This window comes from Engraulis encrasicolus, chromosome 1 (genome assembly GCF_034702125.1).
Source record: "Engraulis encrasicolus isolate BLACKSEA-1 chromosome 1, IST_EnEncr_1.0, whole genome shotgun sequence".
NCBI classification, from domain to species: domain Eukaryota; kingdom Metazoa; phylum Chordata; class Actinopteri; order Clupeiformes; family Engraulidae; genus Engraulis; species Engraulis encrasicolus.
The window spans coordinates 40,221,773-40,236,237 of NC_085857.1; the positions used below are offsets into that span (position 1 = coordinate 40,221,773).

General features: G+C 42.9%; 1 protein-coding gene across 1 annotated transcript in view; it reads right to left on the minus strand.

The window, feature by feature from the left end:
- Positions 1 to 14,465, minus strand: part of slc44a2 (solute carrier family 44 member 2 (CTL2 blood group)) — a 35,672-nt gene that overhangs the window by 6,871 nt on the left and 14,336 nt on the right. Inside the window, exons 13-19 of the mRNA XM_063202085.1 lie at positions 12,656 to 12,748; positions 11,582 to 11,666; positions 7,727 to 7,989; positions 2,306 to 2,400; positions 1,571 to 1,674; positions 475 to 548; positions 295 to 365 (exon numbers count right to left, since the gene is read on the minus strand). Coding sequence (XP_063058155.1) covers positions 295 to 365; positions 475 to 548; positions 1,571 to 1,674; positions 2,306 to 2,400; positions 7,727 to 7,989; positions 11,582 to 11,666; positions 12,656 to 12,748 — 785 coding nt within the window. The remainder of the gene's footprint in view (positions 1 to 294; positions 366 to 474; positions 549 to 1,570; positions 1,675 to 2,305; positions 2,401 to 7,726; positions 7,990 to 11,581; positions 11,667 to 12,655; positions 12,749 to 14,465) is intronic.

Here is a 14,465-nt window from a genome sequence, read left to right on the forward strand (position 1 = left end):
TGAATGAAAACAAATTGATTTTTTTCTCATTTTTCCCCCCCGGCATGATTATTTGATTCCCTCTCAAACTGAGAGAGAGAGAGAAAGAGAGAGAGAGAGAGAGAGAGAGAGAGAGAGAGAGAGAGAGAGAGAGAGAGAGAGAGAGAGAGAGAGAGAGAGAGAGACCAATAGCCATGAATTAATGAAAATAATTATTATAGGGTTTCAAAGATGTTGGCTTTGTGTGTGGATAATATATAGGTTAGATAGCAAGGCATGTTGTACAGATAGCCATACAAATGTGATGCCACTTACCTACAATTCCAACAATAAGCAACTTTCCCAAAAACAGGAGGAAATCTGTAACTTTGTCAAGCACAGCGACCCTAGAGAGGAGAAAGGGGGAAAACTAATAAGCTACTTGATCTGGACAAAAAAAAATAGGCCGTGCGTAAGTGCTATGAGTAAAACAATTTATGAGTGTCAAGAGCTCACCTCAGAATGTTCCTCATTAACAAAAAGAAAGCATCCTTTGCAGCTGTGCAGAAATTTTTGCCATATATCGCCACCTTATGGAGAGGAGAAAAATGAAAACAATTCAGTGGTTGTGTATTGTATTTGTAATACAGGAACATTTGAAGAATGATGGTTCACCCACACCTCAGATAAGAACACTTGGTAGAGGATGTCTGTTGAGTACATTTACACCAAATAACCACTAGAGGTCATTAACATGAAACACACTGAACGTTCTAATGATAAATGAGCATTTCCTTTGGTTAATCAATGTCTGATGTCGTTTTATTGTCCACTTGAGTTTAAATAACAGTAAAAAGTTGTAAAAATGTAGCAATTCATCTTACAGTAAGACCAGGCACAGGACAAATGAAAAGGAAACTGGTCTGCGCACTGCTACAACCCCCAGACAATTCAATAAATCCCAATGCCACCCTACTGTATATCTGTCCGTATCCATTTCATTTTTAATCACAGATAGAATTCCTCCAAGGCTTCCGCAAGGACTTATTGAAAAGCCCTCCAAATGGGAGGCTTATCAATTTGATAGGATACAAAAAATCTGCACTCTCTTGCTTATGGAGAACACGCAAGAAAGAAAGTGTAGTGAAGTCTTTTTTTCTACCTTATCTGACTTTTAATGGACGCACACCCAAAAACACGAACAACTATCCTTCAGCTTGAGCATGACTTCGATTGAATCTAGAAGGTACTCCAGGCCCCGCCGTGGCCTAACGGTAGGACACTGGGTTACTATGCCGGCGACCTGGGTTCGATTCCTGCCCGGGTCATTTGCTGATCCCTCCCTACCTCTCTCTCCCACTCATTTCCTGTCTGTCCTTCACTATCCTGACAAGAATAAATATGAAAAAATCTAGTGGGGTTCTCCATTTACAATGATGTAGGCATTCCTGTTGAGGAACTTGATGCATCCATTTCATTTTTAATCACAGAAAGAATTCCTCCAAGGATTCCGCAAGCACCATAGAATATACTCTCAATGGCAAGCCAATGACTTATTGAAATGTCCTCCAAATGTGCACACAGCCAAGAAGGGGGAGGGTTCTCTATTTACCATGATGTATGCATTCCTGTTGAGGAACTTGATGCACTTCTCCAGACACCAGAAGCAGCACTTCAGGCAGCTCAGCAGGAACTTGGCAAACTTGTTCTGGGCACCTATTTGGAACAGGTCAACACATAGAAAAAACAATACCTCTTTTAATATATGTTCTACGTATTTCTTCTGTTCTTGCACTTTATATGTCTGTATGTGTAGAGTATAGGTACTCTAGGTGTAATGTATGTGTACTGTCTCTGTCTAATTGTCTATGTCCAACGTAAGAAACGTAATTTCAATTCTTTGTATGACCAGCGCATGTGAAGAAATTGATAATGAAGCCTACTTGACTTGACTTGACTTAAATGGGCAGGATTTCATTTTTTTCTGTGCTTTTGATTAAAACGTGTTCAGTTAATGATGCACATTTTTTAAATATGAAACATTCTTTAGTACAAAGGTCTTTGGGTATGTTACATCATTGTTGTTTGAAAATATAGTTATAATGTGAGAACTAATGATTTCACCTGATCAAACAGACAATACTTTTATCAGAGAGACTGTGTATACTCTTAAACTCTCAGCTTTTATCTTCACATTTGTCTTTGGAGATTGAAAGATCTGATGTTTGTGTGAGTGAGTGAGTGCTTTTATCTTAACATTTGTCTTTGGAGATTGAAAGGTCTGATGTTTTGCGTGAGTGAGTGTGCATGTAAGAAAGCTTCTCTTGTCTGTGTGTGACCTCCTGACCTTTGAGTTTCTGGTCCAGGTACTCCAGGATGACCCTGATGACCTGCACGATGGAGAGGATGAGGGAGCCGAACGCCAGGGAGCCCGTGTGGTACCTGGAGGAGAGCGGGGGGAGACAAGAGAGGAAGACTTACTGCACTGCTGTGAAACATTCATCCAATCATTCATTGCATTACACAGGGCCACATCAAGATGGTACGGTTGCGCTTTGGGACGAGTATCCATGCTGCTTTTCAGATCGTAACGATTTCTGTATGTGCAGACCAAGAAACTCTCAAATGCCTTAAAGAAGATTGCCTTATAATCATGATGACCGGTTTAGATTAGATAACTTTGCTTGTGCCCAAAGGTAGATTTTGTTTGCAGATAGGTGATCTCCACTCACTCATACAAAACGTCTTAAACATTTAACATCAAAATCACATGAAAACTGGAAGTCAAGTCTGCGACAACAAGTTCCCGTTTCAGCAGCATGCCCTTCATCAGACAGTTCATGTTTTATTTTTTTTATTTTTATTTTTTTTGGGGGGTGGGGGGGGGGGGTAATTTTTTTAGGCCTTCATTATGACACAGGGTAGTGAAGGACAGACAGGAAACGAGTTGGGAGAGGGAGACGGGGAAGGGCCGGCAAAGGACAGGGTCCGGGAATTGAACCCGGGTCGGCCACGTTGCAGACGAGTGCCCAACCGTTAGGCCACGGTAAGGCCCAGACAGTTTATGTTTTGTATGAGTGGACAGTTCTCGGGTCAGTTACCTCCATTTCCCCATCTGACCACACCCTTCTGCCTGCATAGCAGCTGTTACTGTCACACCATGAATTATTTATTTCCATCATCCCGACACACACACACACACACACACACACACACACACACACACACACACACACACACACACACACACACACACACACACATGATCTCCGCTGATGATGTTTTATTGATGCCTGCTTGGTTCTTGAAAGGCCACAACCCATTTCTCTTAACAATCACTCGGACAAAAGAGGTCGTCGTCCACCCCAAGCACACTCGCAAATGAGTAGCAACAACACGTTTAGAAGGAATTTCAGTGTCATGCAAACCTAGCATAGAGTAAACCGTTAAAAAGGTAGCCATCATGCAATCTCAGTGCAAGATGACCTAGCTAATAGGGCTTGAAAGTCCCACCCCTTAGTTCCGCATTTCATTAGCTGACCCTCTGGCATGGTAGCGAGTAAATATCCTCTGATTCCAGTCATTATAAGCACTGGGCTACAAATATGCTGTTCAAGGAGCTAAATATAGATTATTCATGCAGAAGTATCAATATTTTGTTCCAAGGCCGTTTGTGTGAAAATGTGAAGAAACACAGCCTTTTAAAACATTTGGTGTTTCTTACGAAAAATTACACAAAAATGAAAAAACATACGTGAAGCTTGCAGCACAATTCGAAGGGGATCAAAATATCATTTTAATGCCGCCATTGAATTACATGCTAACATTTTCCGCCAAAAAACACTGTGAGGTCCCATGAAATCGCAGGATGTGACGTCACTTTCAAGCCCTACATGGCAAAATGATTAGTAGATAGTAGATAGTTAGATAGTTAGATGCTATTCTTACAGGACAGTGTGAGATGGAGACAGGAAGCGAGTGGGAGAGAGAGATGGGGGAGAATGACCCGGGCAATGACCTTGGGTCGGAATTGAACCCGTCCCTGCCGTATCTGTCTGTGCCCCAACCGTTTGAGCCCTGGCCAGGGCTGCTATAATGGTGTTTTAGGTGTCAAACAACCTTCAGAACGCCACAGTTCTACACAGTTGCCTGGCTGTAGTCATCATGAAGTCAAAGTCAATGTGCACTTTGTCAATGTGTAGCATGCATTTCTGTGTAACATGCCTTTCACAGAACATTGAAAGTGTGTTTCACCAGACTACAATGGACCTCTTAAGCCTTGAGTTGATCATAGAGCCTGGTGACTTTTGACTTCTTCTACAAACACTGCATCCATGATGACTGAGGTATTTCCTTGCCTGTGAGCCGTTTCCTTTTAAGCTGAGGGCCTTCAGGAAACAGCATCCACCCTTTGCGTGTCCTTTTTTAACTTGCCGCTCACAGAAACCGTCTGACCTCTGCCATCCTTTGCTCAACATCCTTTTTGTGTGTCTGGTGGCAGATAAACATCTTAAATGCCGCAATATCATCACGCCCTACTCAGGACTGTATGAAGACTCTGTGGTGCCCTTGGTCACTACACCTCGCACGGGGGCCCCCTTTATGAACAATATTTGTAAAGTTTGTGTCTTATGGTGCCCCTATCTGGCTGTAAATGGTTGGTGCCCCTGGGCACTGTGCCACTGGCCCTTATGGATAATATGGCCCTGACCCTACCACACCATAGCAGAGGAGTCGAATGCCCTCTATTATCCTGCCAGCATGCCATGGTGGTAGACAGAGTACACTTGATACTTCAGTTTCCCTTAAACAAAGGAGTGCCCTTTCCCAGAAGTTGTTGATCTGATACTGAAGGCGTGATGACTCAATCCAACTCGCCCAATAGCATCAGTGTGATACACGAGGCGCAGGCCCACAAACAAGATCCCTACATTACATCCCGCTGTGTCTGACCCTGTGTATGTCTGGCTGGCTATGCATTCATTCTGTGAGTCAGGGCTTAACACTAACACACGCCAGGTAGCCAAATGCGGGTGAAAGTCGGCGTTGGCTAGTAGATACCGAAGGTTCACTAGCCATTCTGGCGGGTCCGTTACTATTCTGAATGATGAGGCACCGCATTTTGTAGTTTTTTTTTCTTCGGACCGTCTTTGCTACAAAAGCAATACAATGCGATTTCGCGAGCCTACAATACCCATGAAGCACCTGTGTCACGTGTCACTGTATCTCACGCAAGCCAGGAATCTGATAGGCCTAGAGCTAGTCTTGCGAAGAGGAGTGACAGCGAGCTACCGGGACATCAGCGTGCGCTTCGAAGTTCGAAATGCCACTGGAAACCTTCACGTGAAAATAAAGTAGCGAAGTTCATCTCAACTGACCTGTTTTGCGATCTGTCATTACTACAATACTTAGTAGTAGTGGTCATTAAAATGACCAAAGCGAGAGGAAAACATGTCAGTCTGTCTTACTCTTGTGAAAGTCTCAAGACTTAGGCCTATTAGCGCAGTGATAAGACAAGGACACATGCGGCATTAATAATGTTTGGTTTAAATTATTTTCTGATTTGCCTGTGTCTTCATACCTTAATATTCCTCCATGTTTCTTGTGCTGTTGTTCCCGACTGTCAAACCGTTCTTAAAAAAACGCGCAGTAGTAGCCTTCCAGACTGCACAAAAGCATCCCATTGCATGTCCCTTCGCAGGTGCCCGTCTCGCCCGTTTGTATTTTACAACTCACTATTAAACGGAATGAAAGGAAGTCGTAGCCCCTTCTGTAGTTACCGCATCTGTGTGTGCTTTCTAGTGGATACTTTTATAAGCAAATATCCCAGAAGAGGTGTTATTCCACATCCATGTCCGAGGACCGGCCAACTTGGCAATGACTTTAGGCTATCTACTTTGCGCATGAATTTGGACGGCGACCTCCACAGATAGGCCTATATGATATGAAGAAGTCCCTCCAGATTAAAGACGAAAATATTTTGCTCTCGTGTAGCTTACATTTGTGCCCTTCCACAACACTGTGCTTGGTGTTTCTGCATGGTAGCCTAAATATAGGCCTACTATAGGCTATGCCATTCCTCAGATCAGTAAATCTGTTCTTTGCATAGCATGCATGCATGGACCAGTTAATAGGCCTAACAATTCTAATTGCCCTATAGCATATTATATTATATTATATTATATTATATTATATTATATTATATTATATTATATTATATTATGCCTATATTATATTATATTAGCCTACATTACATTATTAGGGCCTACAGCCTATTATATAATTAATTAAAGCTGCTATGATGGCTAAGAAAATTATGGCTAGTGAAAAGGCCCAATGGCTAGTGAGTCAGGAAAACCACTAGCCAAAATGGCTGGTAAGCGAAAAAGTTAGTGTCAAGCACTGCTGTGAGTCTATTCATCCACCCATACTATGAGCCAATCGTCAATATTTTGTTAAATTTGTGTAACAGTCAGTTGCTAACTAGGGCAGCGAAGTGTGGGACATCAAACCTCCCTCCCAACACCTCATACAGATATGATACCGACGTAGCTAGAAATCCGGCTTTTGGCTCACTTGGTAATGTGTCTGCCTCCTCCCGCACAATAGGTCGCCGGTTTGATACTTTCATCTACCGTGGTCAATCTGATTACATGCTCATCACTAGTGTGTTCCTGAATGACAACCCAGAAAAGTCCATGTCTGTCCATCCACTACCCTCCATCCACCGGCTATATCCTTCAATTCATCCATCCATCAGCACACAGTAAATTGAACACTTAGGCCAACATATTTGAATTCAACGCTCTTGTAGTTGGTGCGACCCTCTAAGAGTTGAATTGACACTGCAAAATGTTCTTTGCAGAGGCTTTGCCACTGCTGAGAGACACCTCAGGGCCATACTTCAATCTATTCATCCATTATCCATTCACCCTTCTATTCATCAGCCCATTAATCCATCCATCCATACATTCATCAGAGAGAGAGAGAGCGAGAGAGAGCGAGAGAGAGAGAGAGAGAGAGAGAGTGCGTGTGTGTGTGTGTGTGTGTGTGAGAGAGAGATAGATAGATAGACAGAAAGAGTGAGTGAGTGTGTGTGAGACAGAGAGAGAGAGAGAGAGGGAGAGAGTGAGTGAGTGTGTGTGCCCCTTGCTAGGCAGGCACGTCATTAGGTCATGTGACTCTCCATCCATCCATCCATCCATCCATCCATCCATCCATCAACTATATCCATCCACCCATCCATCACTGCATCATCATAGCTGAGAGAGCAGTAGGCCCTAACGTGGCCTAACGGTGGGGCACTCGTCTGCTGTGTGGCCGACCCAGGTTTGGTTCCGGCTCGGGTCCGTTGCCGGCCCTTCCCCGGCTCTCTCTCCCCACTCGCTTCCTGTCACCATCTGCACTATACTATCATAAATAAAGTCAAACAGACCAAAAAAGCCCTGAGAGAGCAGTAGAGTGGTGTGCCTGAGGGCCCTGCCCAGCGATGCGCAGTGGGCATGTCATTGGGTCATGTCACTCTCCATCCATCCATCCATCCATCTATTATATCCATCCATCAATCCACCCATCCATCCATAACTACATGCATCATCATAGCTGAGAGAGCAGTAGGCCCTACCGGTAGGCACTCGTCAGCTGTGCGGCCGACCCGGGTTCCCCGTCTCTCTCTCCCCACTCGCTTTCTGTCACTATCTTCACTATACTATCATAAATGAAGTCAAAAAGACAAAAAAAAACCCTGAGAGAGCAGTGAGTAGTGTACCTGAGGGCCCTGCCCAGCGATGCGCAGATGGGGTAGGCGGGCATGTCGTCAGGCTTCTTGAAGGCCCAGTAGTAGGAAGCAAAAGCCCCCGCCAGCGTCACCTGGCCCAGCGCCGTCACGAAGTTGGCACACCAGAAGAAGAGGAAGAGGTTGTAGAACTGGAAGACGATGAGGTACTTGTGGTAGAGCGTCTCCCCGCCGTAGAAGGCAAACTGGCACTCGGCGTCCGGGCACTCCTCTGTGATGTTGGAGGAGTTGAAGGTCTGAGGAGGTTGATAATAATAACAATAAGTAAGGGTTAACGTTCGGCGAGAAGGTCGCTACCGTGGAATAGCAGCACGACAGAGAGAATCTTTAGACCCCGACGCGGAGCGGAGGCTTGTATACAAGCCAGTGGCTTTAGCAGTGAACGTCTTGTTGCCATTGACAGCGGTAGCCAGGACAACGGGTGCTGTCTATCACAGCAGCTGATTAGAGTCTTGTTGAAAAGTCGCTTTAGCAGTGAAAAGTCTTGTTGCCATTGACAGCGGTCTGTTATAGACCAACCCGTCCGTTATCGAAAAATAACAGACGTCCGAACGTTGGGGAGCCCCGTTGAAATGAATGGAGCATTCGACAGATGACGTCACAACCATATAATAATAATCATTATTATTGTAATACATTTTAATTTGTTACATGGCATCTTTAAGGACACCCCTAGTCACCTTACAACATAAAAACAATCCAAATTAACATATTTATATACAGTATATTTAATATAAATATTTATATAAAATAATTAACAAGAAAATATATTTTAAAATCTCCTACGTATGTCCTATGCTACTTGAAATTTAAAAAGCATCTTAATTGCACTTTTTCAATTTTGATACAAGTTCCAAGTGAGCCTGACACAAGTTCCATAATTTAGGAGCAAACAGCATAGGAAAATATTTGCGTTGGAAATGTTACAAAGAACACAACACAAGAAAGATCAATGCAAGCAGGAACTTGACTCCTGCCACCAAAACAATCTCTCTGGATCAATACATGGTCCCCACAACCACTTTTCTTCGGCTTTAACCTGTTTATCATCATTGGTGGAGAATGACAGCAGTAAACAATTTACTGGATGTAATGTTTGGGTAGTCCAAGGGTCAGGTATCAGTCCTATAACCACATGAAGTCATATACATGTAACTACCAATATATTGTGTAATTTGAGGGCTATATATGAAATTTGTGGTGTGGCTTCGCTTGCATTCCTTCAAAGAAAGCTTCTGATACAAGATCATCCAAATAGATCACAGTAAGACTGCGTTAACAGGGATTAAAGCAAAAAAAAGTCATCTGACTGAACTTTTTTTACCGGTTAGGCACCCGATCGAGTATCACTCCGTAACCCAACGAAAACCAATGTAGCCAGGCTCTGCCCTCTCATAAACGAAACAACATACACTGGTTTTATGCAAGGAACGGTGCCAGAGCCAACACTAGGCATAGGCAGACAGGGCAGTCGCCTAGAGCGGAATAGGCCTATGTCTTGAGGGCGCCAGTAAAACCAAAAAGTGCCACAAAATCAGAACTTCAACCAACATAAAACTTTACACTTCACATTAACAATGAATATTCATTATACACTCAGTAGGCCTATATACACACTCAGTATGAATGTACCTGTAGGTACTAGATCAGATGTGCTCAATCAGATGTAGGCCTACAATGCTATGTTTACAGATGCCAATTTCTAAATACAAGAAAAAGGAAAGAGGGAAAGGGGCAGGCCTAGGCCACCAGATTGACTAGAAATGGCCGAGAATGGAGGGATAATGGATACTATATCAGACTGCAAACATTGAACTGCAATTTGGTTATTTCCTCTTATATCTACCCATTATTTATGAATTGTTCACAACATTATGCAGAATGGATTCACAATGAGTGTTGCTTCAAAATGGTCTAGCTGATATCATAGAATTATTGAGTTGGAATTGCAATGCGTTGATACAGTGATCCCATTATGGGTTTTTTTTAGTAGTAGGCTATATTTTTCTTTCCCACTGTTCTGGTGAAAGCACTGGTGCGCATTGCTTGCAGTATTTCTGACATTTAAAAAAAATAATGCACTGGTCATAGCAATCAGAGGGAGAAAACTAGTTGTTGGTTATTTTGTATGTTTTTCACTATTCATCCTGTAGTCTACCTGTTGTGTTCTACCGTTTTGAAAACCTATTGCTACCGGTACTTTTTTGCTTCTCGATGTGCGGTGCCGGGCACACGCTTACCATTGATTTAAAAAACGTCCCCGATTCCTACACGCACTCGTGTTCTCTCCTACAAGCGGACACGACACAGTCACAGACATACGTCTATCGTTTAACAAAAGTAACACACTTTCCCAAGCTTGTCGCGCAACTTTCCACTCGAATCAAGACAATCCACCCACCCATCAGTCCTGAGTGCGCAGTGCGCAAATAACTGAACTGAAACGAAGCGTATAGTCCGAGAAGATGGGCACAGACGTTTAGCCACTCAAAAACAAGCACACACACAACTGTTGCTGCACACTACTCCAGTTAGCAAAAATAGCATCACACAGTAGCCTACAACAAGCCTTGAAAGTGAAAGAAACACCGAAACGGCATTTATTGACCATGAGTCCACCCATCAGAACACTGTTTCCCAGAGCAAGACGTGGCATAAAATATTGGCTCTGCCAGGGATATCCTCCGTGACCCCTGTAAAATGCAACCCATTTTTAACTTATTTCTTAAATATATATCGGCAACAACAAAGTTAAATATGCTATGATTACAAATGAGACTGTACATTATCCGTTGTCAGAAAGACAACTAGAGCTAGTTCTACACGTAGCCAGTCAAACGCGCTAAACTTTGAGGATGAAAGGCATGGTATTACGCATGGCATATCCTAGCTAGCTGCCAATGATAGCCGTCCCATTAGAGCTATGAATAATGTTAGTAAAAGTCACAAAAAAGGCAACCCCTTCATGAAAAGGACATCATGCGCAGTCGAAGTAAACTATTCATTTTTTTCTAACTATCCGCCACGGCAGGTGCAATGATAATGGAAACATACGTGTCCTACCTTCTTCAAGCTATGCATTCCATGCATATGCATTATTAGCCCATATTGGAATATCAGTCCAACTCATTTAATGATTGTCATTTCATGGCACTTTAAACATAGTATTACACTTATTTTCTTTTCTGCCATCAGCAACAATGTTGGCTATTTGTTTTTTTAATCTCTCGCGCTGCGCCGCAACCGAATTGCTGACCGCTGGTGTGCTTTTCTTTTTTCTTTTTTTTTGGAACACGGAAGAACAGGGGATGGATCAAAACTACTGAGTGAATCTGTTGTATGACACCACCGGTGGTGGAGTGTATAACTAAATCCGTACACCAAACACACCTCTCCTTCCCTTCTCATGACCAGGAGTGCTCTCGGTTTGAGTTCAGTTGGAAAGTAAAAATTGTAAATTAATTGACATGAATTATAAAGACGGAAATCCGTCCAAACGAAAATCCAGTTGACGGAAATCCGTCATAGCGACGGAAAACTTTAATCCCTGCTGAGTTAACAGCCAAATAATGACACTCATCTTCATAAAAATCAGTGATTCTAAAGCTGAATCTTGCTAATGTTATTTATTTTGCATTGTGATATTGAGGCTGATCATAAATAATATTGATATGATGTTGCTGTTGATAAGTAGTGATGGGGCATGTCATAAATACGGCCTGATTATTAAAACTGGCCCATTTACCTGAAGCTGCTACACTGATTATTAGCCAACTTGAAATGTAGGAGATGTTTCAGATGGGTGTTCTTCTGATGAGTGAGTTTTACCTTTGGGTCACAGACTTCCAATGAGCGCGAGCACTCGCTGGTGTTGAACACTTTGTAGATGGCCTCGTTGGACGTGGACAAGAAGCTGGGCGATTGTCAAGGACTCGGAGAAATTTATCCATATAGCAAAACACTATATTACACAACATAACAATAATGACTAGTGTGTGAAGAAGATCAGGGGAATATTTCAAGGAGGACAAGAAATGGTACATTTGCTAATAGATAGCCCACAGCTTACAACAAGGACTCCAGGCTCTTGTATTAGATGATTGACCAGTCAGGGGCGTATTCCAAGAACATGGTTAAGTGATTAACCTGGCTAAGTTAACCTGCATGAAGTGGTAAACCTGCTAATAGATAGCCCTCAGCTGCCATTCAGTTAAAGGGACACTATTCAGGAAATCGTCAAAAAAGGTACTGCAACTATGCTGCTCATTGAAACTGAAAGTGAAAAAGTGAAAGCCCATTGGGAAACTCCAACTATTGTCATTGTGACACAGCACTCTGTGTCGCCTATTGCCAAATTGTATCTTTTGCTGAAAGTTTACTAAGTAATAAACAAACATTTTGTATTATGGCCCAAGTACAGTCATGTTTGCAGCTAAAATGTCTATTTCTGGAAATTCAAAATGGCGGACCATGGAGAAGATCCCCCTTTTCATGTATGAAAAGTGTGCTTTTTCCAGTCATAATGAGTACTTAGAATTTGATGGTGGTGGTAAGTATTCATGAAAAAGGTAACATTAGTGAATGGGTAGCATGAATTCTGGAAATGAACAACTAAAAATCTCACACAGTGTCCCTTTAAGAAAAGAAGGACCCCAGGCTCTTGTATAAGATGATTTACCACTACCTCAACGTTAACTTAAACTGGATTACTACTTAGCCAGGATCTTGGCATACTCTTCAGCATTGCTTAGAAGGTAAACATTTGCAGATATGGGGTCAAAAGTTAGAAAAATCGTACAGTGACATCTTGTTTGGATGTGATTAGACACATCTGCTGTTTCCCCCTCATCTAACACAACACGTCTGTCTGTGAGCCCACAGTAGAGAGGTTGCCAAGGATACACAGCGGTGACGGCCCAATAGGCGATGACCAGAGCCAGGAGGAAGAAGGTCAGCAGGGGGTAGAACAGCGAGGAACATACGTGACCAATGGCCCTGAGGAAGGAATGCAGAGAGGTCATGAACAACCAGTGATTAAATATGCTTGATTAGTCAGCAACCAATAAGCTCCGGTAATACAAATATGTCCACCAATGAGGAACACACGTGCCCAATTAGCCAGGCTGTACCGTCCTAGTGACGCAACACTTTCACCGTTGCAACTAGTCAGGTCAAGAGCAATGCAAGTACTTTCTGAGTTCCCGCAAATACGGGAACTCCTCCCACTTTGTCGATAAGCAAACAACCATAAGCAAACCAAGGGAGGTAGGTCAACCATGCTGTTTGGGAAACGTTAATTGTTATGCTCTTGGTCAGACCAAGTCTCGAAGAGATTTGAACGTTGATGATAATCATGCTAGAGCCCAATGGCCCTGGAGAAGGAATATGGAGAGGTCATGAAGAACCAGTGATTAAATATGCCTGATTAGTCATCAACCAATACGCTCTTGTATTATACTGGTACTTATATTATTATACTAGTATTATGTTGCTGGAAAAGAACTGTGCTCCTCCAGCACAAGCCGTCTTGATCTGCCAGCCGCTCGCTCTAGGTACTACCAGTCAAGACTGTTCTCTGTTGTACCCAAGTAGTGGAACGGTCTCCCAGACTAAGACTAAGCACATCTCTTGCAGCCTTCAAGAAGCAAGTAAAGACTCTTCTCTTTCATGACTCTCTACTAGACTAATGTCTGAGCTGCCCTAGCCCCAGGCCAGACTCTTGACAACATGATGTGTATGTGTGTGTCTGTACTCCACTTTAAAAAACCTAACCCTTCTTGGCATTTCCACTTGTTGTTCTGTATATCTACTGTGCACTTTGTATCTGCTGGTGATGTTGGCTATGATTATGTCCTCGTTTGAAAGTCGCTTTGGTTGTAAAGCGTCTGTCAAATGCAATGTAATGTAATATAATGTAATGTAATATGTCCACCAACGAGGGCAACACCCAGTGGACCTGGAGAAGGAATGGAGAGATCGTGAAGGACCAGTACAAAATGAAACGTGTAATTGGTTATAGTATCAGACCTGGTGCTGGCTATATTGGGAATGGCCCCAGAAAAGAGAGATCATGAAGAACCGGAAATATGACTTAATATTCGTAATTGGTTATAGCTCCAGTATGAAGCCTGGCGCCAGTTATGCTAATATACTGGGCAATCACCATCTTGTTAGGTTGTGTCTTGACAGAAATTGCATACACAAGATATGGCCAACAGACCAGGAGAAGGGATGGAGGGCTTAATGAGAACCAAGGGTTATGATGAAATATGCTTAAAGGGACACTTAGTAATTTCTTTCTTTGGTTGTTTGGTTGTTTAGATTGGAAATGGAATTGTCACTCATGGGGAACTACAGAGAGGCTGGCTAGAGACTCCTCCAGGCTTATTGACAATCAATTCTGAAGTGCCTCTCTCACCCTGTTACGGCTTTAAGAGCCACTGAAACCATTTTCGGAAACCTTATGGTGAGGCCCCGAAACCACGATTACTGTTTTCCGGACGACTAGAAAGGTGCTAGTGCCTGTTCCTGCACCAGTTATGCTCGTAGCTAAAGTGCCTACCTCAGGGGCGTTGGTCGCCAGACCTATTTTACAGGGGCACATGCCTGGGTATTGATTTGCTGTGCCCTGGTATGAGTTTCACAAAAAAAAAAAACCTTGCTACATTGGATTTAGCATAAGTTTAGCATATCGAGTAATTTACAAAATGTG